General features: G+C 36.8%; 1 protein-coding gene across 9 annotated transcripts in view; it reads left to right on the plus strand.

Moving 5' to 3' along the window:
• Window positions 1-26,382, plus strand: part of BAZ2B (bromodomain adjacent to zinc finger domain 2B) — a 325,819-nt gene that overhangs the window by 246,109 nt on the left and 53,328 nt on the right. For 5 of the 9 annotated variants that reach the window (XM_079781879.1, XM_079781880.1, XM_079781881.1 and 2 more), the window contains 8 exons: window positions 5,140-5,350; window positions 13,513-13,605; window positions 13,721-13,782; window positions 18,134-18,199; window positions 20,271-20,336; window positions 21,678-21,722; window positions 21,969-22,001; window positions 23,244-23,309. In XM_079781879.1, the coding sequence (XP_079638005.1) occupies window positions 5,140-5,350; window positions 13,513-13,605; window positions 13,721-13,782; window positions 18,134-18,199; window positions 20,271-20,336; window positions 21,678-21,722; window positions 21,969-22,001; window positions 23,244-23,309 (642 nt within the window). The remainder of the gene's footprint in view (window positions 1-5,139; window positions 5,351-13,512; window positions 13,606-13,720; window positions 13,783-18,133; window positions 18,200-20,270; window positions 20,337-21,677; window positions 21,723-21,968; window positions 22,002-23,243; window positions 23,310-26,382) is intronic. The other 4 variants (XM_079781877.1, XM_079781878.1, XM_079781883.1 and 1 more) reach the window with 1 other exon arrangement.

The raw sequence follows: 26,382 nt of genomic DNA on the forward strand, positions 1-26,382 counted from the left end.
GGCTTTCCTCCTTCACACCCTGGCCGTCCTCTCTCTAGAAAAAGACTGATGTATTTGCCTTCCTTTCTAGCTCTAAGTCTCAGGCCCTAATTGAGACCATCATTATTGTGTAAGTGGACAATCAAGAGAACTTTCTGTTCCAGCCTCTCAACTCTTTAAATTCATTACAACTCAGGGTGTGGGCCTTGAACCACCTGCATTAGAACAGCTTGAGCCTAAGGTCCTAGTTAAGAATGTCAGTCTTTTGAGGAGAGGGCTTGCTCTAGTTTATTTTTAGAAAATGTTATACCTTGTACAGAGTAGGTGCCTCAACAAATGTTTACGTAATGGAAACTATTTTTATAATATAGTCTTTTAGTATACTTTTAGAATGCATTACTGTGTACAGTATATAGTGTACTTATATAATTATTTACTTTAATTATTTTTAATCTTCTGAAATAACATGTAAACCCTTTTTTTCCTTCTCTTTCTTTGTAGTATTTATAGAACTGAATGTGTTATTGGTAAAGTTAAATTACTAACTCTTGAAAGCGGAATTATAATGGTGTAATAGACTTAATCTGTCACCATGTCCATAATGTTGATCATCAATTTTCTTTTTATTCATCTTTTAAATATTAGTCAAGAAAGATTATTTTCAAGAACTATTTGCTATCTTATTCTTAGAAATTAAGAAAAAAAATTAACTGTTTTCATGCATAATTTTTAATTGACAAAATGCTTATAACAAATTAATCAAATGATATAAATTGTATTTGCTTTTTTAAGGGAAAGTTTATTGAGAAAAATACTTTTTTTTAATACCCACAACTATTTTGGCTGCTCAGTGAATTAAAGCTGTAAGATAACTTCTGATTTTTGTAACAATCCATTTCTTATTTTCTAAAATCTGGGAGTCAGATGATACATGTAGCCCAACATATGCAATGCTCTTAGAAAATAATTACTTTCTAAATGCCAAGGGCAAAATGTAAGTGATAATCCTATCTAACAAAAGAGTAATATGCAAATTAACCATCACTCCGCCACACCCACCAGCCACGCCCATCAGCCAATCAGAGCAAGTATGCAAATTAACCCCAACCAAGATGGCTGCAGCCACTGAGTGAGCAGGAGGGAGGCTTGGGTTTCCCCGGCAATGGAGGAAGCCAAGCTTTCCACACACCCTGGCGGGCCAAGGCCTCCACTCAAGGGTACAAAGTTTCAATTATAGAAGATAAATTCCAACAGAAATGGCAGCAGCCACGGAGCTGCAGAGAGGAGGAGGCTAGGGTTGCCCCCGGCAATGAAGGAAGCCAAGTTTCTATAGCCTGGCCGGCCCAGGCCTCTGCTTAAGGCTACAAAGTTTCAATTATAGAAAGTAAATAAATTCCACCAGAAATGGCGGCAGCCATGGAGTGAGCAGGAGGCTTGGCTCCACTCCAGGCTACAAAGTTTCAATCATAGAAGATAAATAAACCCCAGATACCAGGGTCTCCAGTTGGGTCACCGACTGGCATGGCCAGCCTGCAAACCACCACAGGCCCCTCACCCAGGCTGCCCACGCCCCAAGGGAACCCCCACCCTGATCTGGGAAACCCTTCAGGACAAACCAGCTGGCCCCCACCCATGCACCAGGCCTCTATCCTATCTAATAAAAGAGTAATATGCAGATTGACCATCACTCCAACACACAAGATGGCTGCCCCCATGTGGTCAAAGATCCTGCCCCCATATGGACACCAGATGGCCACCACAAGATGGCCAGCAGGGGAGGGCAGTTGGGAGGGACCAGGCCTGCAAGGGAGGGCAGTTGGGGGCGATCAAGCCTGCAGGGGAGGACAGTTAGGGGTAACCAGGCTGGCAGGGGAGGGAAGTTGGGGGTGACTGGACCTCCAAGGAAGGGCAGTGGGGGGGGGGGGTACTCAGGCCTGCAGGGGAGAGCAGTTGGGGGGATCTGCCCTGCAGGGAAGGGCAGTTAGGGGTGACCAGGCCTGCAGGGGAGGACAGTTAGGGGTGACCAGGCCTGCAGGCGAGGGCAGTTAGGGGCAAACAGGCTGGCAGGGGAGCAGTTAGGCATCAATCAGGCTGTCAGGCGAGTGGTTAGGGGGTGATCAGGCTGGCAGGCAGAAGTGGTTAGGGGCAATCAGGAAGGCAGGCAGGTGAGCAGTTGGTAGCCAGCAGTCCTAGATTGTGAGAGGGATATCCGACTGCCCTCAAGGGGTCCCATATTGGAGAGGGTGCAGGCTGGGCTGAGGAACACCCCCCCCCCCCACTTGTGCATGAATTTCGTGCACCGGGCCTCTAGTGTTACTATATTTCTCTGGTAAGTTTTGGGCCCAAAATATTCTATTCCTGTTTTGACATAGGTATGTTTTTCTCAATGAACAAAAGCATAACTAAAAATTGTAACTGGATAAAAAAAAGATAGGTTGATTGAACCCTTTAAATCTTGGCTAAAAGTTGGTTTTATTATTAATAAGATACTTTAAAAACTGAATGCGATTCCTCGACACACACACACTCTCTCTCTGCTATTCCAAGTGCCACAGGTGTTACTTGTATATTTCTCAATTTATGTGATTCATGCTGTGTTGGTGCCTGAGAGCAGAATAGAAAAATGAAAACCTAAACTAATCAAAAGCTTCTCATACTGATGAACATAAAATTGTCTTGATGGCTTCCTTCTTAGAGGTTTATGGCCTAAATATACAGTTAGTTTAACTATTGTTCCTATTGACTTCCTTTGAAATCTCAGCAAAAAACACTTATTTTCCTCAGCATTAATTTTTTTAAATGTATTTCTTTATTGATTTCAGAGAGGAAGAGAGAAGGCGAGAGAGAGATAAAAACATCAATGATGAGAGAGAATCATTGATCGGCTGCCTCCTGAACACCCCCCACTGGGGATCAAGCCGCAACCCAGGCATGTGCCCTTGGCCAGAATCGAATCTGGGACCCTTCAGTCCACAGGCTTAACCTCTATTCACTGAGCCAAGCCCGCTAGGGCCCTCAGCATTAATTTTAAAAATTATTTTTGACATGGGAATTACTGAAAAGAATTAGTATAGTTATTACTTTTAACCTGTACTTATGGACTATATGCCTGAAAGCTTTTTCTGACACAATTCTGTCTTGACAGAATCTTGGCTGTGCTTTCATGTCTGAATATCATGATTAGATACTTACTAAGTAAAAGAACATGTTTGTAACATCAGTGAGGTACATGCAGTGGTCAGGAACAAGGTTTTAGAGTGAGACAGGATCACAGTTCTGTTCCTTAATGCCTCTATTCCTCAGGAAATTATTTAACCTCACTGGGCCTGAATTCCCTCAGTTGTGCTATAGGAACAACCAAAACCTCTTTATTAGGTAGAGCTGGTGTGAAGATGAAAGTATATTACATATTCACAATGAATGAAATAAAGTACCCTGCTTGGAATGTAGGTGTAGCTGTCCTCAGGAGTATTATTTGTATTTTTAGTACCCATTTAATGAGATAGCAGGAGTATTATTTGTATCTTTAGTACCCATTTAATGAGATATTCACAGACACCTTGCCCTAGGTTAGGAATCATGTCATAAAATAGAACTTGAGAACTTTTTATTGGTTTTGGTTGCAGAATTACCCACAAAGGTTCAAGCTAAATTCTTTTAAGCTAGATTCTTTTAAGAAAAAAAAAAAATTTATAAAATTGCCTTAATTTTCACACTAAATGAGTTATCTCTGAAAAAAATAAGAAACAGAATACTAAAACAATTTCTTCAAAGGATTATTTTTAAAGGATGCCTTTTCTATACATGAGCATATTACTTTGGACATATTGCTATGTGTAAGAAAACATAACATTGTACTTGTTTTGATTGACATACGGAGAATAATGGAAACCAGACTCAGATTGTATCTATACATCGAGCAGGAGTATTTCTATAATACACTAGCATGATGCTGTTGTATGCATTTCTGTCAGGAAATTTATAATTAGAAATCTCAGATAGACACAAAAGTAGACAGAATAATATACACCATGTACCCATCATCAGCTTTAGAAATTATCACGTGGCTAATATTGTTTAACATATACCCCCATCTGCTTCTCCTCTTCCATAATTTGTTGAAACAAATCTTACATGTCTTACTTCATCTGTAAATATTTCAATTTATTTATATAAAAGATAGGGACTCTTGTAGGCTACAAGAGTACTGCAGTACCATTATCACACTTTAAAATAATAATTTCTTAATATCCTCAAATATCAGTCCTTATTCAAATTTTCAGTTGTCCTATAATTGTTATAATTTTCTGACCACTTTGTCTGTTTGAATCAGGATCTAGGTAAGGTCCGCACTTATCTTTGGGATTGTTTAATACATATTGTGAGTCTCCTTATAATCTGTTTACTTCTTGAAACTTATTAAAGAAAATGGGTAATTTGTAATTTCCTATAGACTGGGTTTTGCTATGTAATTTAACATACACTTCTCACCCTGTTTTCCTGTGAAATTATAGTCATTAAATCTAGAGATTTAATCAAATCTAGTTGTGATTTTTTTGGTAAGGCAAGACTAGTATAGAGGGATGATGGAGTGGACCTCTATCAGGAAGCTGATGTCTATCTGGTTGTCTCTCTTGTGGGTGATTGGCAGCCATGCAAGTTTGATGCTTAGATCCATTAATTCATCAGACATTGCAAAATGCTGATACTTTATCTCTTGCATTTCTTCTTGATTTATTAGCTATAAGATTTCTCTAAAAAGATACTTTCATCTATTGTTGAAATAGCTTAGTATTTGGCTGTACTAATAACCCATGAGAACAATCTATAAGATGTCATCACACAACTAGTATTTTTAATTATCTGCCAACATTATGGTCATTATAATTCAGAAATGGTGATTAAGGTGTATATCTCTATTTATATAATTTTTGTTTATATAGATATAGTTCTCTTTAGGTATTTAAAGTTAGAATACAAAAGATATGCCGAAGGCCATGAACAAGTATACACATAAATTTAATTTTAAAAATACAGTTCTTAAGGATTGTACCTGCTTTATACATTTCAAAATGTCTGTAAATTTACCTAGAATTTTCTGACTTACTGAACACTTGTGTCTATTTTTTAACGCTATTTCTCTAAAATGTTGATTAAAAGGGAATGCAGTGGTGTCTTTTGAAAGAAGAGGATGTCATTCCTCGCATCAGAGCAATGGAGGGCCGTAGAGGAAGACCGCCAAATCCAGAGAGACAGCGGGCAAGAGAGGAGTCCAGGATGAGACGTCGGAAGGGCCGGCCTCCGAATGTTGGCGGTGCTGAATTTCTAGATAACACAGATGCCAAATTGCTAAGAAAACTGCAAGCTCAAGGTAAAAGGCGTAATGTATCTGACACTTCAATACTCACACTAAAAAGTATGTTTCTTCTGTTTTTGACTTAAGAATGATTTGACGCTGCTCTCAATTTCTAAAATGTAGATATCTGTGTTAAAATAAAAATGGGAAAATTAGGAGTCCCACTGGTAACTGGAGTTCTTTTTTTTTTTTTTTTTGGTAACTGGAGTTCTTAATTAGGTGAGCTCCTTTCAAGAGCTACACTCACAAACTCATCCTACCCTGTGTGTTTAGAATTACAAAGGTGGGTGATAAGTTTTTAAGGCTCACACAGAAAGGGAATCAGCTAGCACTTGGCACATACCTCAGGGTTGTGCCAACCTTCTGGAATTCTCAGGTTAACAGCTCCTGATTCCTTGAGGTGGTACAAGGGAATAACCAAAATATGTGGGTTTGTGGAGTAAATTTTCAATCAGAGAACTCCAATTACTGGTGAGTAACCTGAGGGTCTTAGTTTGGGTTCCTCTGCAGTTTGGAAATATTACATAATTTCAAAATGCCCATCTAATATATTTAAATCAGAATGTATTCCCTTTAAGATCAATGAAAATGATCATTTATTGAGCATAAAGTGCTTATAATAACCTCCAATGTATTTGTGATTTTAAATTATACCTGAATTATCAACATGAATATCTCCTGTTATATCTGACACAGAGAATGCTGACTAAAGTAATTCTGCTAAGGGTTTGAGTTACAGATTACAAATATGAAGCCTCTTAAGACTGTTTGAATGTATATCAATATATGTGTTGGTATCTTGTGTTCACAAGCATCCTATATAATAAAAGGCTAATATGCAAATAGACCGAACGTCGGAACAACTGGTCGCTATGATGTGCACTGACCATCAGGGGGACAGACACTCAGCGCAGGAGCTGCCCCCTGGTGGTCAATGCGCTCCCACAGGGGGAGTGCCGCTCAGCCAGAAGCCGGGCTGACAACTGGTGAGTGCAGCAGCGGTGGTGGGAGCCTCTCCAGCTGCGCCTCTGCAGCAGTGCTAAGGATATCCGAATGCTGACTTAGGCCCGCTCCCTGCGGGGAGCGGACCTAAGCCATCAGTCAGATATCTCCCGAGGGCTCCTGGACTGTGAGAGGGCACAGGCCGGGCTGAGGGACCTCCCCTGAATGCATGAATTTTGTGCACCAGGCCTCTAGTATATATATAAGCATATATGTCAATGTAAAATAAAGGTTTAATTATAAAATTGACAAAAAAGACTAACAGGATTTTACTACTTCTGTGTTTTTTGTTTTGTTTTGTTCTGTTTATTTCTGGATAAAAAGCCTGGTTTATTTCTATTTATGTAAACACCATTATAATATTGACTTCTTTTTAGCTGCTTTGTTTTTATTATAAAACAGATATCCACAACAAAAGCTCATAGAACAGAGTGTTACAAAATAAAAGACACTTATTCACACTCACTTAAAAATAAAAGACACTTATGAGTAAAATTGTTAAGTTTGTTAATCTATCCAGAAATGTGTACATACATACTCATACATATAATGTAGATGTAAATATGCAATATAACATGTAATATATATATCCTTTAGATTTCTAAAATAAATGGACTTATAGTGTATCTATACTATTAGCTTGCTTTTTTCCCACATAATTTTCTTGAACATCTTTCTGTATCAAGGCTTTTAAATCCACCTTATGCTTTTAATGGCTGAATAGTAGTAGTAAGTGATGCCACATATTGCTTTACCATACTCATTTGATCAGTCTCTCTTTGATGACAGTTTAAGCTGTTTTCTGATCTTTGCTATCATAACTAAGGCTGCAATGCATATGTATTACACATATCTTCTATAGGTATGGCTATCTATAGTGTAAAATCCTAGAGATAAAATATCTGAATCAAAGGATATGTGTATTTTAAGTTTTGGTAAATAATAGGCAAATACTATCTCCAAAAAGATTACTCCACTTCATACTTCTACCAATGGCATGCAGTTCACTGCCTGGCATATAACTTCATGTCCTATAAATTTTTCTCTGCTTTAATATGTTATTTTTTGTGGTTTCTATTAAGGTTTTCATCTCCCCTGAATAGTTACTAGTGAAGATATTTTTTAAAGTTAATATATGAACAGATATAGCAATACATGATGAGTTTTATAATCAGTATTGCCAATAAACTACTGATTCTTCTAAAGAATGTATAATAATAGGGAGTGTGCATTGTTTGCATAAAATAAGAAAGCTTAATATTAACTGATACCCAAAACATGGGTTCTTCTTGCATGTTTTGTATATCTAACACAAATATTAATAGTGCCCAAAATGACAACTTTATATTTGCACACTTAATTAAATTTTATTTTATTATAATAGAAGTTAATTATTCATTTTTTACCCAATGATTTTTCTCCTTGTAAATTTCAAATTAGTTTGTATTCTGTTACATAGTTCTCCCTTATTGTATTATGTAGCATTTTTCCAATTTCATTACTTTTGACCTTAGTGTGTGTGTGTATTCTTTCTCAACTATGTATATAAAATAGTATATGAGTAATTATTACTAATATTTACAAGTGTATGGGATATAATATGCATGTTTGGGGGGGAGAGAAAAAGAAAGTAGGAACAAATCACTTTATCATTTATTTCTAAAAGGCTTCTACAGTAACAGTTTGGGGTAGTTAAGATGAGGGGATGTTAGAAATTTTTGTTCCATAGTATATTTTGTTAGGATTCACCTAGACCAGTGGTCGGCAAACTCATTAGTCAACAGAGCCAAATATCAACAGTACAACGATTGAAATTTCTTTTGAGAGCCAAATTTTTTAAACTTAAACTTCTAACACCACTTCTTCAAAATAGACTCGCCCAGGCCGTGGTATTTTGTGGAAGTGCCACACTCAAGGGGCCAAAGAGCCGCATGTGGCTCGCGAGCTGCAGTTTGCTGACCATGGACCTAGACTAACAAACTGGACTTAATTTGAGGTTCAGAAGAGTAAAATAAATGCAAATTTTGAACGTTTGTTCAAGCATTGTGACATAAGAGCTCTCTATCTCAGAGACTATAGATAAGAGTCTGACAGTTTAAAATTGAAAATCAGACACATTCAGATTGTAGATGTCTAAAAATGCATCATAGAATAAAAGAAATGTGCTATACTAAAAATAGCTCTAATTCTATGTGAAAATAAACTTTTTTTTTCAAAGTAAACTTTTATCTTTGAAATTTTAGCAGACATACAGCGTCTTTAAACCATCCTATATAATGAAGGCCTAATATGATAAGTGCTTGGTCATCCAGTCATCTGTTCAGTCAATCAAAGCATAATCCTATATAATAAAAGGCCAATATGTAAATCGACCAAACAGTGGAACGACCAGTCATTATGATGCGCACTGACCACTAGGGGGCAGATGCTCAACGCAGGAGCTGCCCCCGGGTGGTGAGTGCGCTCTCACAGGGGGAGTGCAGCTCAGCCAGAAGTCTTGAGCGGGGCCCACGGCTGATGAGTGCAGCGGTGGTGGCAGGAGCCTCTCTCACCTCTGCATCAGTTGGACATTCCCCGAGGGCTCCCAGGCTGTGAGAGGGTGCAGGCCCGGCTGAGGGACACGCCCCACCAAGTGCACGAATTTCGTGCACCGGGCATCTAGTATGCTAATGATATGCCAAGGCTGCTCAACCGCTCGCTATGACATGCACTGACCACCAAGGGGCAGACAGTTGACAGGTCGACGAGTCGCTATGATGTGCACTGACCACCAGGGGGAAGATGCTCCTACCAGTAGGTTAGCTTGCTGCTGGGGTCCAGCCAATTGAGACTGAGCGAGACAGGCCGAACACACCCTGGAGCCCTCCCACAGTCCCTTCTGGCTGGCCAACCTCCCGTGTTCCTTCCCAGCTCCTATCGTGCACCAGTGGGGTCCCTCCGCCTGGCCTGCACCCTCTCGCAACCCAGGACCCCTCGGGGAATGTAGGAGAGCCAGTTTCAGCCCAATCCTGCAGGCCAGGCCGAGAGACCCCACTGGAGCACAAATTCATGCACCGGGCCTCTAATAGTATATATTTGTAAATTAATATTTCAAAAGATAGTTATAACAATATATCCAGCAATGATAAACAAATAAAAGAGAAGATATTGGGAACAGTTTATTTCTCAGAGCTTGAGTGAATTTTCTAGATCTCTTATGAGTAGATATTGGACTAGTTGATTCCTCAGAGCCTGAGAGAATTTTGTAGGTTTCTTACTTATTCTCCTCCTCCATTGGGTCCTTAACTTTTTTACATTTTTCTACTTCACATCTCCTACTGCTCAGAATATAGAATTTAAGGTACATAATTTTTTAATTAATCAAAATTGTATCATTGTTATCTTCCTTGCTAAAGTGAAAAAATAGGAGTTCTACTTTTTAATGTTTTTCTGTCCTAAGAGTTTAAAAATAAAAATTACTGTGTACTTGTGTTGGGCTTAAAATTGACTGATATATTCATACACAAATATATAACTTTAGATATTATAGTTTTTTTAAATATATATATATGTCAAACTTCTGTTAGAGATCATCAATTCAGCTTAGAACAAAAGGTCATACTTACACCACATTTTTTAACCACTTAATACATCTTATATTTTAAGACATATTTAGGTCTTTAAAACAGAATTCAGTGAAAGTTTTCACTTCTTAAATCTTTACCTGGGACTATCATAGATGAGAACAGTCTCCTTCAGGTGTGTTATTATTAGAGTTTGCTGACTCTGTGGGTCATTTGATAAATTTTTATTTCCCAAAGTATTTTGTGAACAGGAGATCCCTTTCATGTAGTTCAGAAATTTTGATGATGCTTGTAGCCCCCTAACAATGAACATTATTAGATTGGAGATATACTTAGCATCAGCTTCCCTTTCATCTTTCATTAACACTTCCAGTTGACTAGATAAAATTAGACCCCTCTCCTTTTTTTAAGTCTTGATGATAGAAAATCAGCCATAGTAACCAACTTCATCTCAGCTGTTACAAGGATATAGAATTAAGTTCTTATCTAAAATCTCAAGGTCTTCAAATTTCCTTAATGGTTTTCAGAAAGCTCAGCCGGTATGGATCAGTGGTTAAGTGTCAACCTATGAACCAGGAAGTCATGGTTTGATTCCTGGTCAGGGCATATGCCGGGGTTGTGGGCTTGATCCCCAGTGGGACTTGTGCAGGAGGCAACTGATCAAAGATTCTCTCTCATCTTTGATGTTTCTATCTCTCTCTCCCTCTCCCTTCCTCTCTGAAATCTATAAAAATATATTTTAAAAAAAAGTTTTCAGAAGTAGTAGTATATAGACTGTGGAGTCAGAAAGACCTGTGTTTATATCTTGGCTTTGCTATTTAACTTTCTTGAGCACAGTTATTCTTCTGTAAACTGGACATAATGTTGCCTATCTTATTAGGTTGCTATAAAAATTAAATAAGATTATGTAAATTTATACAACATTCTATAAATGGTGGAAATTAATAGAGTTCAAGTAATTCAGGTGTTACCAATTATATTCATTATTGGTGAATATAATCTATAGGTGTGGTTATTATTTCTGTGTCCATGAGTTCATTCTCTTTTCTTTTTTCTTTTTAGCTCAATCCCTCCCTCACCCCCACCCTCATCCCCAGCCTGCTCTCTAGCTATGAGTCTGTCTCTATTTTCCTTGTTAGTTTAGTGGTTCATTAAGTTCCACAGAGCAGTGAAATCATATGGTATTTATCTTTCTCTGACTGACTTATTTCACTTAGCATAATGTTCTCTAGGTCTATCCATCCATGCTGTCGCAAAGGATAAAATTTTCTTCCTTTTTACAGCAGAGTAGTATTCCATTGTGTAAAGGTACCATAGCTGTTTTATCCTCTCATCTACTGATGGACACTTGGATTGTTTCCAAATTTTGGCTATTATAAATACTGCTGCAATGAACATAGGGGTGCAAATCTTTCAAATCAGTGTTTTGGGTTTTTTCAGATATATTCTCAAAAGTGGAATTGCTGGGTCATAAGGCAGTTCCATCTTTAATTTTTTGAAGTAACTTCATACTGCTTTACACAGTGGCTGCACCAATCTGCATTCCCACCAACAGTGCCTAAATACAACAGTGATCTTGAGAAAGTTGGAGAAATCAAACAAAAGAAAAAAAAAAAAGAAAATCAAACTACTTGATATCAAACTATACTACAAGGCCATAGTAATTCAAACAGCCTGCTACAGGCATAAAAACAGACATATAGATCAATGGAACAAAATAGCCTAAAAATAAACACGCACCTTTATAGTCAATATTTGACAAAGGAGGAAAAACATACAATGGCTAAAGATAGTCTATTCAGTAAATGGTGTTGGGCCCTCGCCAGTGTTTCCCAGTGGTTAGAGCATCAGCCCAGATCATGGATTTAATTCCCAGTCAAGCGCACATACCTCAGTTACAAGTTTGATCCCTAGCCTCAGTCAGGGCTTGTGCAGAAGGCAACAAATCGATGTCTCTCACATCAATGTCTTTCTCTCTCTTTCTCTCTCTCCCCTTCCCCTTCTTCCTCTCCCTCCCACTTTCCCTAAAAATCAATGAAAAAAATATCCTTGGGTAAGGATTAACTAACTAACTAAATAAATAAAATAAAATAAATGGTGTTGGAAAAATATATGGGTTTCTTAAAACTTCATCTGTGACATAATTTAAAACAATGTCTAATGTAAAGTATTTTCTGAAATGATTTTTGTTGTTATGGTAAACCACTTTTATAGTTAGAAGTATTCCAACCAAGTTTGCTGGTAGAGAAAGCATGACATTACATGTTTTCTGTATCAGTTACCTGTTGCCACAATAATTCTGGGAAACAACCAACCACAAAAGGTCAGTGGTGTACACCACTAAGCATTAAATGTGCAGATGACAACAGCTTGAGGTACATAAGGAAGCACTGCTGATCTTGGCTGTTCTTGTTCAAATGTTGGCAGTCAACTGGCTCCATGTGTTTCAACCTCCAGCAGACTAGCCCAAACATGTCCTCATTCTAAAGGACAAGGCACAGAGTAAGAGTAGAAAGAGTTCAAGTACACTTTACAAGCTTCTCTTACATCACAACTGCTAACATCCTATTGGCCAAAGAAGATCACATGACTGAACTCAGAATCAAAGGACAAGAAAATATATTGCATGTCTTGATGAGAGGAGCTGCAGAGTCACATTGCAAATGACATGGATAGAGGGAGGAATGAAGAACTGGGAACATTGTTATGCCCGTCTACTCTAGTCATACATTTATCCTTAAAAATTATGAGAACTAAGTTAGTTGTCCTTTACTCTATGCTTTTTTTTTTTTTTTTTTAGGAGATTTAGTCTCTCTCCATAAATGAAAATTTCATTGGATTCAGAAACTTTAGCATTTATATAGCTGAAGTGTTAGGTTTGGGGTGACTTTATGTTTGTTTTATTTTGGGTTCTTTTTCTTTTTATACATTTTGTTGTTTTTAAGACTGAAGGTAAATCAAGTTTTTTGCAGCTATTTTTCTACTAAGTGGCAATTAGATGAAATGTGAAAAGAAATGTGCTCAGATTATTCTCTGTGAGGAGAATTAAGAGAAGCATCATTTTTGGGTAGTTTCTTATAGGCAGTCCTCGGGTTACGTCGTTTCATGGTTACGTCGCCATCTCCCATTTATTTATTAAAAAAAAATTTCCGTTATTTCAACGTATGTACATATGTGCTTTATGTTTTTTATTATTTATTTACCACAAGTAAAGGTCAGGAATTGTTATCTTTATTTTAATTTTTTTTTACTGTTTGACTTCATTACTGCTGTGTATGTGTTCCATGTGAGTGATGAAGGTGCTTATGTATGTGGGTTCCGACTTATGGCGAAAATCGCGTTACGTCGTGCCCTAGGAACGGATCTCCTATGTAACCTGAGGACCTACTGTATAGGATCATATTTGATGAAATAGATTGGCAATTTTTAAGGGAAATAAACATGACATTTTCTGCCACACCATTCTACTACTTCGTTTCTAACCTTAGGCAGTTTTCTTAAAAAAGTGTGTCCTTCCTGATGATACCAGTTTCACAGAGTTTTTAGGTTGTTTTTAGATTGGCAGTTATGTAAAGTTGTTAATGATATTTTTTAAAATTTTGTGTTTTTCAGAAATAGCCAGGCAAGCAGCACAAATAAAGCTTTTGAGAAAACTTCAAAAGCAGGAACAGGCTCGGGTTGCCAAAGAAGCTAAAAAACAACAAGGTGGGTGATTTAAATGAGAGCATAAATTTGAAGCATAAATATTGGATAATTCATGAAAGGCATCTCTTCTTCATTCCTTTTCTGATGGTATCTGTGCTTTGGTTTTTCATCATAGCAATAATGGCCGCTGAGGAGAAGCGAAAGCAAAAAGAACAGATAAAGATTATGAAACAACAGGTAAGTTTACACATTGGAACTGATTTTTAAAACCTAGGTGTTATTTTTGGGATCTATTTGTATATGTAATACTTACCTTATTTTCACTAGTATTTCATATTAATGTTATATATCTTATTTAGGAAACTTTCCTTTTCATTATTTAAAATTCACCTCATTTTTAAACCACGTCTCCTACTTTCAAGTTGTCTGAAAAATGATCACCAAACATAAATTTGTATAAGTACTTTTAATATCCTGATAGAACTTGAATGTGAGTTGGCATCTTGGACAACTATCAAACTTTTAAAATTAATGTATCAATAATGAAGGATAGTGCTTAAATGTTCAAATTTTCATAACAAAAGCTTGTTCTAAAATATGTAAAGTACTAGTAAAAAATTAAATTCAAGTTATATAGAATAAGTAAGCCCCATTGCTTCTGAATGTTAAAAATTAAAATATAAATTACTACTGCAAAAAAATGAAGAAAGCATTATTTCACCATATCTAGCATTCTTTTGTATATCTACAATATTCTTCCCTTATCTAGTTTTCAAAATTAAGTATCAGTAGATGAAGTAATTTTTAAATTCATCTGGGAAAAGCATTGCCTAATAAGACATTCAACTTCATTTAAGATGGGAATATGTGAACTACTCTCCCATCTCTTACATATTCACCTAACCATTAAAGCAGAACGGAAATTGGGGGAGACTCCTATTCCTTCGAAATTTTATAACAGCAAGTAGTTATTTTTAAGTATGAAATGAAGTCAATTGTGTTGTATAAGTAGCTGCTAAATAAATGGCTTGGGTTGGATTTGATGTGGTTATCTTTTAAGTTTCCTTCTAGTATTGACTAAAGCGGTATGATTAGAGAGAGTTGATCTAGAATTGGGATTCATAATTAAGAGTTTGTATTTAGGCAGCCTAGAGTTGAATATGGGCTCTGCTACTTAAGACTATTGCTCCAGGCTAGAGTGGCTCAGTGGTTTAGCGTCGACCTTTGAACCAGGAAGTCATTAGTTTGATTCTCAGTCAGGGCACATGCCTGGGTTTCGGACTCGATCCCCAATATGGGGAGTGCAGGAAGCAGCCAGTCAATGATTCTCTCTCATCATTGACCTCTCTCTCTCTCTCTCTCTCTCTCTCTCTCTCTCTATCTCTGTCTCTGTCTCTATCTCTATCTCTATCTCTATCTCCCCCTTCCTCTCTGAAATCAATAAAAAAATATATTTAAAAATAAAAAAGGGTTTTGTGACTCTTAAATGAATTATAAACCTCTAAGTCTATAACTGCATTATCCAAAGATCAAATGAGATAATGAGAGAAAAGTGCCTACTACAGTACCTGGCACAAAGCAAATGCTCACTTTTTGAAAGATAGATATAAAACCCAAATTGTATGGTACATGCATTCTTTTACTGTAATTAAAAGTAGTCAGTTGTAAACTTGAATTCCTTCCTTAGTTAATTGTTTCTGCCAAAGAGACTATAAGTTTTAATATTTACTACATATTACACATATATATAATTAAGTTTATATCTCATTTTAAAGTGAAATACTCTTATTTCTGTTACACATTTTAATAGCTTATCCTATATCCTAATGGCTAGAGACCCATCAAATCTCATCAGCACTTTAAATTCAGCTCTGTAATCCTAAAGTCTTGATGTAGCTACAACCAACAAATACATAGCTTTTGCTGCTTATCAAAAAGGCATTGAGTTCCAAGTTTCCAGAAACATTAATATAAATGAGCTGGTCTTAGATATTCATCAAGGTATTTATCTGAGGCCAGTTTCAGAATACCATCTGACTACTCTTTATTGCCAACAAAGGGAATCAAACTGTAGCTTAGTCAGTCACATATTGCCTATTTTATTTAAAAAATTTTTTTTATTGATTTCAGAAAGGAAGGCAGAGGGAGAGAGAGAGAAACATCAATGATGAGAGAGAACCATCAATCAGCTGCCTCCTGCATCCCCCCTACTGGGGATTGTGCCCGTAACCCAAGCATGTGTCTGACCAGGAATCAAACCGTGACCTCCTGGTTCACAGGTCGACACTCAACCCCAGAGCCACACCAGCAGGGCCGTATTGCTTATTTTAAAGTCAGCATTAGATTTAGAATAAATAGTGCCATGTGCTTCTTATCCTCTGGGTTATTTTTTCTATCTAGTAGGCCAGAGGTATCACCAGACAGTTTTCAAGTCCGAAGCAGTATTATGAAGCAGAGGGACAAAGGCATTGGAATCTGACCAGAGTTCTGTACCTATTATTTGAGTGAGGGCAAAATATTTACTCTCTAAGAACTTCCATTTTTTCCTTAGGTAAAAAGAAGACAATTTCAACTCTTATGTTGTTTTTTTATGATCAATACGATATTTTATGTAAAGTGCCCAGCTTACTAATTGGGTACTCAATTATTATAGTACTAGAGGCCCAGTGCACAAAATTTGTGCACGGGGGTAGGGGGGTGTCCCTCAGCCCGGCCTGCATCCTCTCTAATCTGGGACCCCTTGGGGAATGTCTGCGGGATCGTGCCTAAACCGGCAGTAGGACATCCCTCTCACAATCCGGGACCGCTGGCTCCTAACCGCTCACCTGCCTGCCTGCCTGCCTGCCTGCCTGCCTGATTGCCCCTAACCACTTCTGCCTGCCAGCCTGATGGCCCCCTAACCACTCCCTTGCCGGCCTGATTGACACCTAACTGTTCCTCTGCTGGCCCGATCACCCCCAACTGCCCTCCCCTGCTGGCTATCTAGTGGCGGCCATCTTGTGCCTACGTGAGGGCATCGCACGAGGGCGCGAGGACCACCTAGGTTTTTATTAGTATAGATAATAATTAATGAAAATAATTTTTCTTCCTTCTAATGCTAATAACAGCAATGCCAAATATATGTATCTGTATATAAATCACTAGGACAGTTAAGATAAAGCTCTAGACTGAATGAACTCAGCCCAAGATGCTATACCGATCTCTGTACATAAGGGAACAATTAATGACTTTGCTGTCATGAGAAGATACCACCTTTATAACCTAATGATTGACAAAAGCAAAAAATTAAATCAAGCATATGCTTTACTTAGGTCCTAAGTTCTAATCTAAATAAGTACTTCAAAATGGATTAAGTACAACCTTATCTACAACTTGGAAATGAAACAAAAGATACACTTGACTTTTTATTTTTGGCAAGCTATAATTAATATTCAAAACTATGATAGGATCTCCAATAGCAAAATCATAGAATGTGATTAAGTCTTCTAATAGCAGAACAGTAATTCCAGAAGTCTCATTATCCGGTGGTAGACCCCTATAGGGAATCAATAGCATCAGTTTGCAAACAGGTAATGTTTAAAAACATATTAAAATACAGCTTCAGAAGATAAACTAGCATCTGAAAATTGGAATAAGTACTATAACATACAGAAGTATAAAATGTATTGGTTCTGGAAATCCTAGGACAGATGCAATTGGCAAGTAGGAAAATGTGGATTTAAAAAACACACACCTGTATTCTCATCATTGCCAATTTGGGACCTTTAAAGGAGTTTATGAACATGAAATTGTTAATGATGTGCTTTAAGTGTATAAGATTTTTTTTCAGTTCAAACTGTAAAGTTATTCTGAAAATTTCAGAACACTAAATTCTAAACCTTAAATTTAGACACTATGACTACCAATTATTCATATGGATCTTTCCTTAGAATATGAAATTGTAATTAATACATTTTTAAGTAATGTTACAGATTATTTCTGAATTTGGCTTATTGTGATAGTTAAAAGCAATGTCATCATGGTATTTACCATGTGAAATAAGAAATTACAACAATTAAATTGTTGTTAGTAATAATCTATTGCAATTGTGTGGCACTGTATCTTTTTTTAAAGCATTTTAATTATGACACACAGAGAAAGTGCAAGCAACTCTCCTTGTAGACAAGAGTAGTTATTTGCTCAAGATCATGCAATGAATGACAGTAACAGAACTAGCTTAGGTTTTCTGATTCCTGATACACTGGTTTTTTTTCCTGTATTTATTTCAAAGTATTAATTGTAATTGAAAAAATTTATTAAGAACATCCACAGGTTAAATGAGTCTAATTAGCTTGGTTTACCTAGTTTCTATATACTTATTTAGCACTTGTATTTTATAAATTGTTTTGAGAAATTTTATAGCATCACATTAATTTTTCATGAACATAATATATATAATGTTAAACTAAGTAATTAAATGTTATAGCTACCACGGTAACCTTTGGTAATTCTGTACTTATATCTTAAATTATTTCATTCCACTTAAATACTTTTCAACTAGATATTTAGTTCACTTTATTATCTTTAATTATCATATTTTTTCCTACAGGAAAAAATTAAGAGAATACAACAAATCAGAATGGAAAAAGAACTTCGAGCCCAGCAAATTTTAGAGGTAGTATTCTTAAATTTGATATAATTAAAGTAATATAGTCATATAGTTTAAAGTCTGCAAAAACAAAAATTTTACATATAAGTTCTTTTATTCATATTAATACTCGAGGCCCGGCGCATGAAATTCATGTGCGGGTACAGTCCCTAGGCCTGGCCTGCGATCAGGGCCATTTCCCCAGCTGCCCACAGCTGGCCCTGCCCTCCGCCGCCACCCACCCCAGTTCCCTGTTTGCCACTGGGGAAAGGGACCAAAAGGTGGTCAGTGCGCCTCATAGTGACTGGTCGAGCAGTCGTTCTGGTTGTTCTGCCATTAGGGCCAATTTGCTTATTACCCTTTTGTTACATAGGATAGAGGCCTGGCGCATGGGGGGGCCGGCCGGCCTGCCCTGATGGGGGCCCCGTATCAGGGTGGGGGTCCCCGCTGGGGGGTGGGGCCGGCCGAGGTGAGGGGCCATGGGCAGTTTGCAGGCCAGCCATGCCCCCGATCAGGATAGGGGTCCCTGCTGGGGTGTGGGGCCAGCTGGGGCAAGGGACTGTGGTCATTCTGGTCTCTGGCCATTCTGGTTGTTCTGCCGTTTCAGTTGCTGGGCTTTTATTATATAGGATGTTCATCAGAAATTCTCTTTAAATGTAATGTAATAGTAAGACCTTATCTGAACCTTATTTAGCAGCCCATTTTATCCTAGCAATGAAAACTGAGAAAGAAAGAGAGAAAACCTCTGGACAGCCAATATAATTGTCATAAAGATCATGAGTGAAAACTCGTGTTCTTTACTTTTGAAAAAATCATCAGGACTTATAGTCAGATGTTTTCTTTTAATTTAGAAATAAAACATTACAAAAGTAAAAATAAATTTTAAATGTTTAACCAGCTTAGTTTTCTGGTTTCTAATATATCTCTCTTCCCCACAAGCTGATAGGAATAGAGGACCTATTTCACATCAGCAAAAGCAATAGCCAAAAGATAGCAAGGGAAAACACAGAAAAACTCCAACCAGCATATCTAGGAATGTAAAAGCCTAGTAACAGTCTAATCTTTTAGTTGAATAGCAAGCAATTTTCAACAACTTAATAGTTGAAAGACATTACTCTATCAAATTGTACATATAATAACTGATGTTTAGAATAATTGTTCCAAGTAATCAAGAAAAAAACAAATTTTTAGTGTACTATGTCTAAGCAGGCATATGTCTCAAAATTACTTCCATCCAAAATAGTGAAAATAAACTTTTAATGTTAAAGTTATTCATTATAACCTCTCACCTATTCAAGAAACTCTTGCTATATAGAATAATTTATTCCCTGGGGGCTCCAGGTAGCTGAAGTTTTCTATGTTACAGGTTTTTTTTTTCTTCTAGAAATATATACATATTTCTTTTCTCATTATAAGTTGACTTAAACCCCTCCAATAGAAAGTATTCCTATCTTAAACTAAATTGAGAATAGCTACTAGGTAGTTATAAAGCTATTAGATAGGTAATGACTTAAGATTATGAAGCTCAGATTTGATAGTATGATCTTGATATTCAAAATGTGCTTCATGAAAGATTATGTTTCATATTAAAAATAAAAATAAAAAAAACCTTGAATTTGACCACAATATACAGGTAGGGAAAATCAAATTTACCATGTTTCATTTAAATGTTACTGAGTAATGGCTTTCTTTATCTCAGATTTCAAGTATTTTTTTATTTCAAATAAAGTGGATATGTGCAAATTTTTAAAATGTTACTGATTTATTCTTAAATAACCTGTATTTATCTGTTAAAATTTATCCTATTTTAAAGTAACATAAACACTCAATTGTTTCAGACTTTTAATAGAGTAGGAAGATAAGAAAAGCTGACATACTCTTACAAATTTGAGAATTTTCTGTACATCTTAATGTTTATATATTAGAAATAAAATTAGTATGTTGAATATAATGTTGTTTACTGTGTGAAATCTGTTACTGTCTGTATGTTCCATATTGTTTTGTACCTTGTGAGGCATGTAGTTCCATTTTCAAGTCTGAGATTATTTTGAAGTTGTGGTGCTGTTGCATGACTTTGAGACCTGTTTTGCATGCACAGGCGAAAAAGAAAAAGAAGGAAGAAGCGGCAAATGCCAAATTATTGGAGGCCGAGAAACGAATAAAGGTTAGTTTAGATGAGAATCAGAGTTTTTGTTTTTCAAAAATAAAAACTATATGATGTTATTCCAGTATCAGTTATATGAAAAAAGTAGCTGTCCTCAAAATGACTAAGAAGGTGTTTAGCAGAGATATCTGTGTATAATGTGTGCTTTTATTGTATGTATAGTGTATGTTTATATATTTTTATTTCATTATACAGGTTTTATGTGACACTTTGAGTTCCTTAAATAGATATCAAGTCAGAGGTGCAGACTATTGCGTAATCCCTGTGTAAGGTTTTGCTGGATAAGAATGATCTCCCCAAGCCATTATGTGTCATTTATGTTTCAAATTGTGTCCCAAACCTTATTTTCTCCTTAAATTATAACGTTCTCTTTGTTAATGTCCTGTTTTAACTGTTAAAAAGTGAAAAGGCTACAGAAACAAAAACCTATCCTTTATCAACTGGTATTTACCATCATAAAATTAGCCATTGTTAATTATTGTAATTTCAAGTGTTGTTTGGGGGTGTTTTGGTTTTGATTTTTCTGGCATGAAGTGTAAGAGACTTGGACACCTGTACCTTACACATTCCACTCCTTACCTTCCAATGTTTTGATAATTGATTACTGAAATACAGGACAGCTGAGTGATCCTATGGCTCTGGTAACAGCCACCACAATGTATCTTATACAGCCAGGGAACTATTTGCTACATTTTCCACATAGACTCTACTCTCCTACTTTGTTCTTTAGACTCTATCCCCTTTCATGGCTGTCCTTAATATTCATGCTATCCATATCTTACCTTTTATAAAAATATTTAAATTGGTGACATTCATAGAATTGTTTGTTTTAAGCTCCATCCCTTTGGGATGGTGCATGAAAATCTCAAACTGATCCCATTGTCTAGTCACTCTCATTTACATACAGCATATAGAAATGTTATAGCTGCTGTTAATTATAGAGTGTATTTGGGAATCTGTAATCAGAGTGTAGACAGTTCTTATCAGCTAGATTTGAAGGTTGTGACATAATGTAGTAAAATCATAAAAAAAAATACATGTGCCATTTGTATCTGACATGTGCTGACCATCTAGCTAGTCACTTCAATGAACTTGCTATTGAAGTGTGCTGTTAGGTCACTGAATAAAGATCCTTGCTACTGTCATATATGTATAGCTTTTATGTATTAGGTAGAACTACATAAAATTGCCATTTCATACTTTAAAAATGATTGAATATTTGCAATTTTATGTTTTAATCTAATGGAAGAATATAGAATCTCAGAAAAGGAATTTTTAATACTTGTAGCATGTTCTAAATCTTCCCTCAAAATTATATATTAAAAGTTTCTTATCTTTAAGGAAAAAGAAATGAGAAGACAACAAGCTGTTCTTCTGAAGCATCAGGTCTGTATACATATTTTTATATACTTGTTGAAATGTACATTTTATCATTTTTCTTAAATCTATTTTGAAAAAAAATCTTCAAAATATTTTCTTAAATATTTCCAATATAATTCCTGCTTAAGTTTTTCCTTCATCTTACAGTTTATTGCCTTGCTTTGGTATTGGTGTCTTTTGGGGGGTTAAAAAATTGGTTTCGTGACTCTTGTGATTTCTGTTTCATAATGTTGTGCCAACTCTTTCTACCAGGAGTTGGAGAGGCATAGACTAGATATGGTATGGGTATGTTTATTTTTGTACATCTAACACCGCATTGTGATTTGGTTGTGATATATGGTTGTCATAGCAATGCATAAAGTGTAGCACTGGCTGCTGTCATATTACATACTGCTGCATGGCTTTACAGCACAGTGCATTGCATACATCTGCTTGTCTGTCTATCAAGAAGTGTGATCCATCTCCAAGATTTTTAATTGACTTTTACAAGCCTTATATAAGGTTGCCGTCTAAAAATTTACTTACTGATGTCACAGTGAAAGTTAGGTCACTATACAATTTGAGACAATTATGACCCATACTCTCCCATCATTCTAGACACAAAACTGCCATTGAATACAATGGGAATTTTGAGTTAGGTTGATGAGAGAATATGACATATAATCTGGTTTTGTAGATAAATTTTAGAATTAATTTTAGAAATATCCCTTTAATGGGACCAGATAGATTTAAACAAAAAAAGATTAAATATTATAACTGATTTTTTTTATTCTAAAGAAAATGAGATTGTCAAAGTAAGCCAGCACTTACCTTATTTTTATATTGTGCATTTTTAATTCCACTTATTAGCCCACGGTGCAGCTTTTGTGGCTTTAAACAGCGCATCAAGTGGCAGACATCAGTAAATAGGAATATCCCATTTCATTGGTGTCAGTGTATGAACCACGACTAGTTTAAATTGGTATAAAGGCTTTAAAAAAAACTTTAATTTGTTGGTGGCTTATTGGATTTACAAAATGATAGTATACTTAAAATGAAAATAATTCTGAAATCATGCCGTTAAGGTGATTATAAATCACTTTCTGCCTGATCTAAAAATTTAACAACAACACAACCTCTAGTTTAATTGGCTATATAGTACATATTTGTGGTTTTTCTAATAGCAGATGTAAGGTAACTGACCTGTTCCAGCCAACCATTATGCTTTTTGTTCTGCCAGCTTTTGAAGGAGCATCACAACTGACCATAAGTAAATCTTGTATGCTTCTGTTTACACTGTCTCCATGTTCATTGCTTTACCTTTTTGCTTTTGATTGTTCTTGTATTTGCTTTCTAAACCTGAACTAAAACATGCACAGACTGGCCATTCTTGTCTTATATTTAGTATTTACTGTGACTTGTCTATAAATGCTAAACATGCTATACTGAGTTTTTTTGTTGTTGTTCTGTTTTGTTTTCCATTTGAAAATTAATCTGTGAAAATTAGCTATCATTGAGTTATTTTCCTAATTTTATCTGGCCTAATAGGAACGAGAGAGGAGGCGACAACATATGATGCTTATGAAAGCTATGGAAGCTCGTAAGAAAGCAGAAGTAAGTAATGTTTCTAGAAAAATAGTACCTTGTCATAAATTAGTGTTTTTTTCCCCAAAAGCATTGGCTCTTTTAAATATAAGTTTTTCAGAGTATGGGTTTGCCATGATTAACTGGTTTTCATAAGCAAACCGAAGATTAGAGATAGTAACCAAGTGTTAGAACATTAAAAGAGTGCGAAGAAAATTCCAATGTATGTGTTAATGTTTTGTACTGAGATTTTAAGTATCTTTTTTTAATGTAGAGAATGGCATTCAGATAAAAATAGCTATTTTTTTACTGTAATCAGAGTTTCACAAAATTAATATTACGGCATGCTTAGACAAGTTCTGTTTGTCCTAATTCAAACACTAGTCATTCCAACTATGGACTTCTGCTCTCCAAATTATTGTTAACATCCTACGGGTAAAATTAAAATAGACTTTTTTTAACAGATAATTCGGAATAAAAAAACTATTAAAATAAATCAAAATGAGCTTATTTTGAATTTAATAGAAATCAGTTAAAGGTTATAATATATGTTACAAAGGAATACATTCTGCATTTAAACAGTTGGCCATTATAACTAGAGCTTTGGAGTGTGAGGGACTCAGATTCCTATTCTGGCTCTGAAACAACTTGCTTAACCTTTTCAGGCCCTTCCTTCCTTCCTTCCTTCCTTCCTTCCTTCCTTCCTTCCTTCCTTCCTTCCTTCCTTCCTTCCTTCCTTCCTTCTTTCCTTCCTTCCTCCCTCCCTCCCTCCCTCCCTTCTCTCTCTCTCTCTCTCTCTCTCTCTCTCTCTCTCTCTCTCTCTCTCTCTCTCTCTCCCCGCATCTTTTAAAATATGTTTTTATTGATTTCAGAAAGGAATGAAGACGGGGAGAGAGAGATAGAAACATCAATGATGAGAGAGAATCATTGATCGGCTGCCTCATGCACAGCCCATACTGGGGATCAAGCCCTCAACCTGGGCATGTGCCCAGACCGAGAATCGAACCATGACCTCCTGGTTCATGGGTAGACACTCAACCACTGAGCCAAATAAGCCAGGCCAGGCTATTTCTTTTTTAAAATTGAGATGATGATAGCTGCTTCCTAGGATTGTAAGATTATCAAGTGCTATAAGCATTTAGCAAGTTAGAATTAATGGGGTCTTCCTTTTAAGATAGTTGGCATAGTTAAATGTAATACTCCCATCTTCCCACAACCACATCAAAATTATAACTGAACTTCAGAGTGACCATCATTCAGAACTGTGAAATCTGGCCAAGTGGAATTCCTACAACTAAAAATATAAAGAAGCCACATTGAGACTGGTTAGAGGGGCGGAGATGCTAAATGGGCTGGTCCCACACCTACATGTGGCAGATAAAAATCAGGAGGCATATCCCAGCACCACACCCAGCCCTGGCCCAGGGTTCTAGTGAAGGGAGGAGAAGTCCCTATAACTTCTGGCTGTAAAAACCAGCAGGGATAGTGGCTCAATGAGACAGAGGACTTCTGGAGTCCCAGGTATTCCTCTTAAAGGGCCTGCAGACACGCTCATTCTGAGTGTCAGCACTGGAGCAGAGCTCGACAGACTTCAGGGACTTATGAGAGGAACTGAATTTCCTGGCATCAGGGCAAGAGCTGGAGGGGCAGCTTCTCTCAGACAGAAGTGCTGGCAAAGCCCATTGCTCCTTTTCTGAGCTCTTCCCCTGCAGAGCCAACAGGCAGGAGCCATATCTGAGTCTCCATCAATCTGGGGCTGCCCTGGTGATTCCCTGAGACCCCACCCCACCAACTTGCAGGCCCACCCAAGCTGTTTCCACTGGCATTTTCATATGAATGGCCTGTCTTGGCTCATACTTGAGACTTTCCTAAAGTCTGTTAAACAAATAGCATCTGGCCTTGGCATGCCCTTGCTCCATACCTGTTGCTTAGTGGCCCCAGACCAGGCACTAGTGGCAGCCGGCCTTGGTTTGTAGCTGGGCACCTCCAAGCCCAGCATGAGTAGCAGCCATCTACAGATCGCTTTGTAGCTCATGCTGGTGGTCCATGGCAGAACATGAGCAACTGACTTTGACCTGCACTTCCTGGAAAGCCTTAGAGCCAGTACACCTGGTGGACAGCTTCAGACTCTGTTGAAGAACCACTCAACCTCCTCCACAAAGGACCCACTCAAAAGATGGCACAGTGGTCACCAGAGCCCCCACTGAAGCAAGTCTTACTTCATGGCATGGGGCCCTGCACAGCTGATCCTCCACTGTGATCATAGCTAATCCCTGCAGCCTATAGGCCTAGGAGTAAATCCCTCCTATTGACTCGCCAACAACAATTAAGGCTCAACTACAACAGGAGGATGTACACAGCCCACAAGGAGTGTCCAGCTCGGGTGATTTCATTTCAGAGTTGAAAAACTGATAGCAAATGTGTATTAAGTTTAGAATATCTTAAACAGCCCTAAATACATAGGGTAAACTTTTGGAATCAGTTTTTTACTCACATAAAAATATTATTTGGGACTCTGAAATTATAAATGAAAGTATTTCTAGAAGTCTATAGCATAATAAAAAATAGATGAAATAACATTTACTCTGTGTTAGAATTATGGAAGTTTAAAACCCAAACAATGAATGTGGTAGAATGACCTGTTATTTTACAACTCATCATATTGCAAAACAGGCCATTTCTTAGAGACCATGTTGCAAAGATGCCTATGTCTTTTGCATTTTACAATTCTCCTGGGTCTCTTAGGTGTTTGTTCTGAGCATAATAAGGAGAATACATTTCTTTTGACAGCAAATTGTACTTAAAATTTCAAACACATAAATATAATTTAAGAGATACAGGTTTACCTCAGGGTTCCGGAAGAATAAAAGTGTAAATAAGATTGCTAATAAAAGCCATTTACAGAAGGCAAATATAAAGAATAAAAATGATATTCTTTTATTCCTTTTATGGTCATATATTGAGTATGAGTAGATCAGGGCAGTTTTGTTTTGTTTTATTTTGTTTTTAAATATATTTCTTTATTAATTTCAGAGAGGAAGGTAGAGGGAGAGGAGATAGAAACATCAATGATGAGAGAGAATCATTGATCAGCTGCCTCCTG

The sequence above is a fragment of the Cnephaeus nilssonii genome (assembly GCF_951640355.1).
Source record: "Cnephaeus nilssonii genome assembly, chromosome: 10".
Classification (NCBI taxonomy): domain Eukaryota; kingdom Metazoa; phylum Chordata; class Mammalia; order Chiroptera; family Vespertilionidae; genus Cnephaeus; species Cnephaeus nilssonii.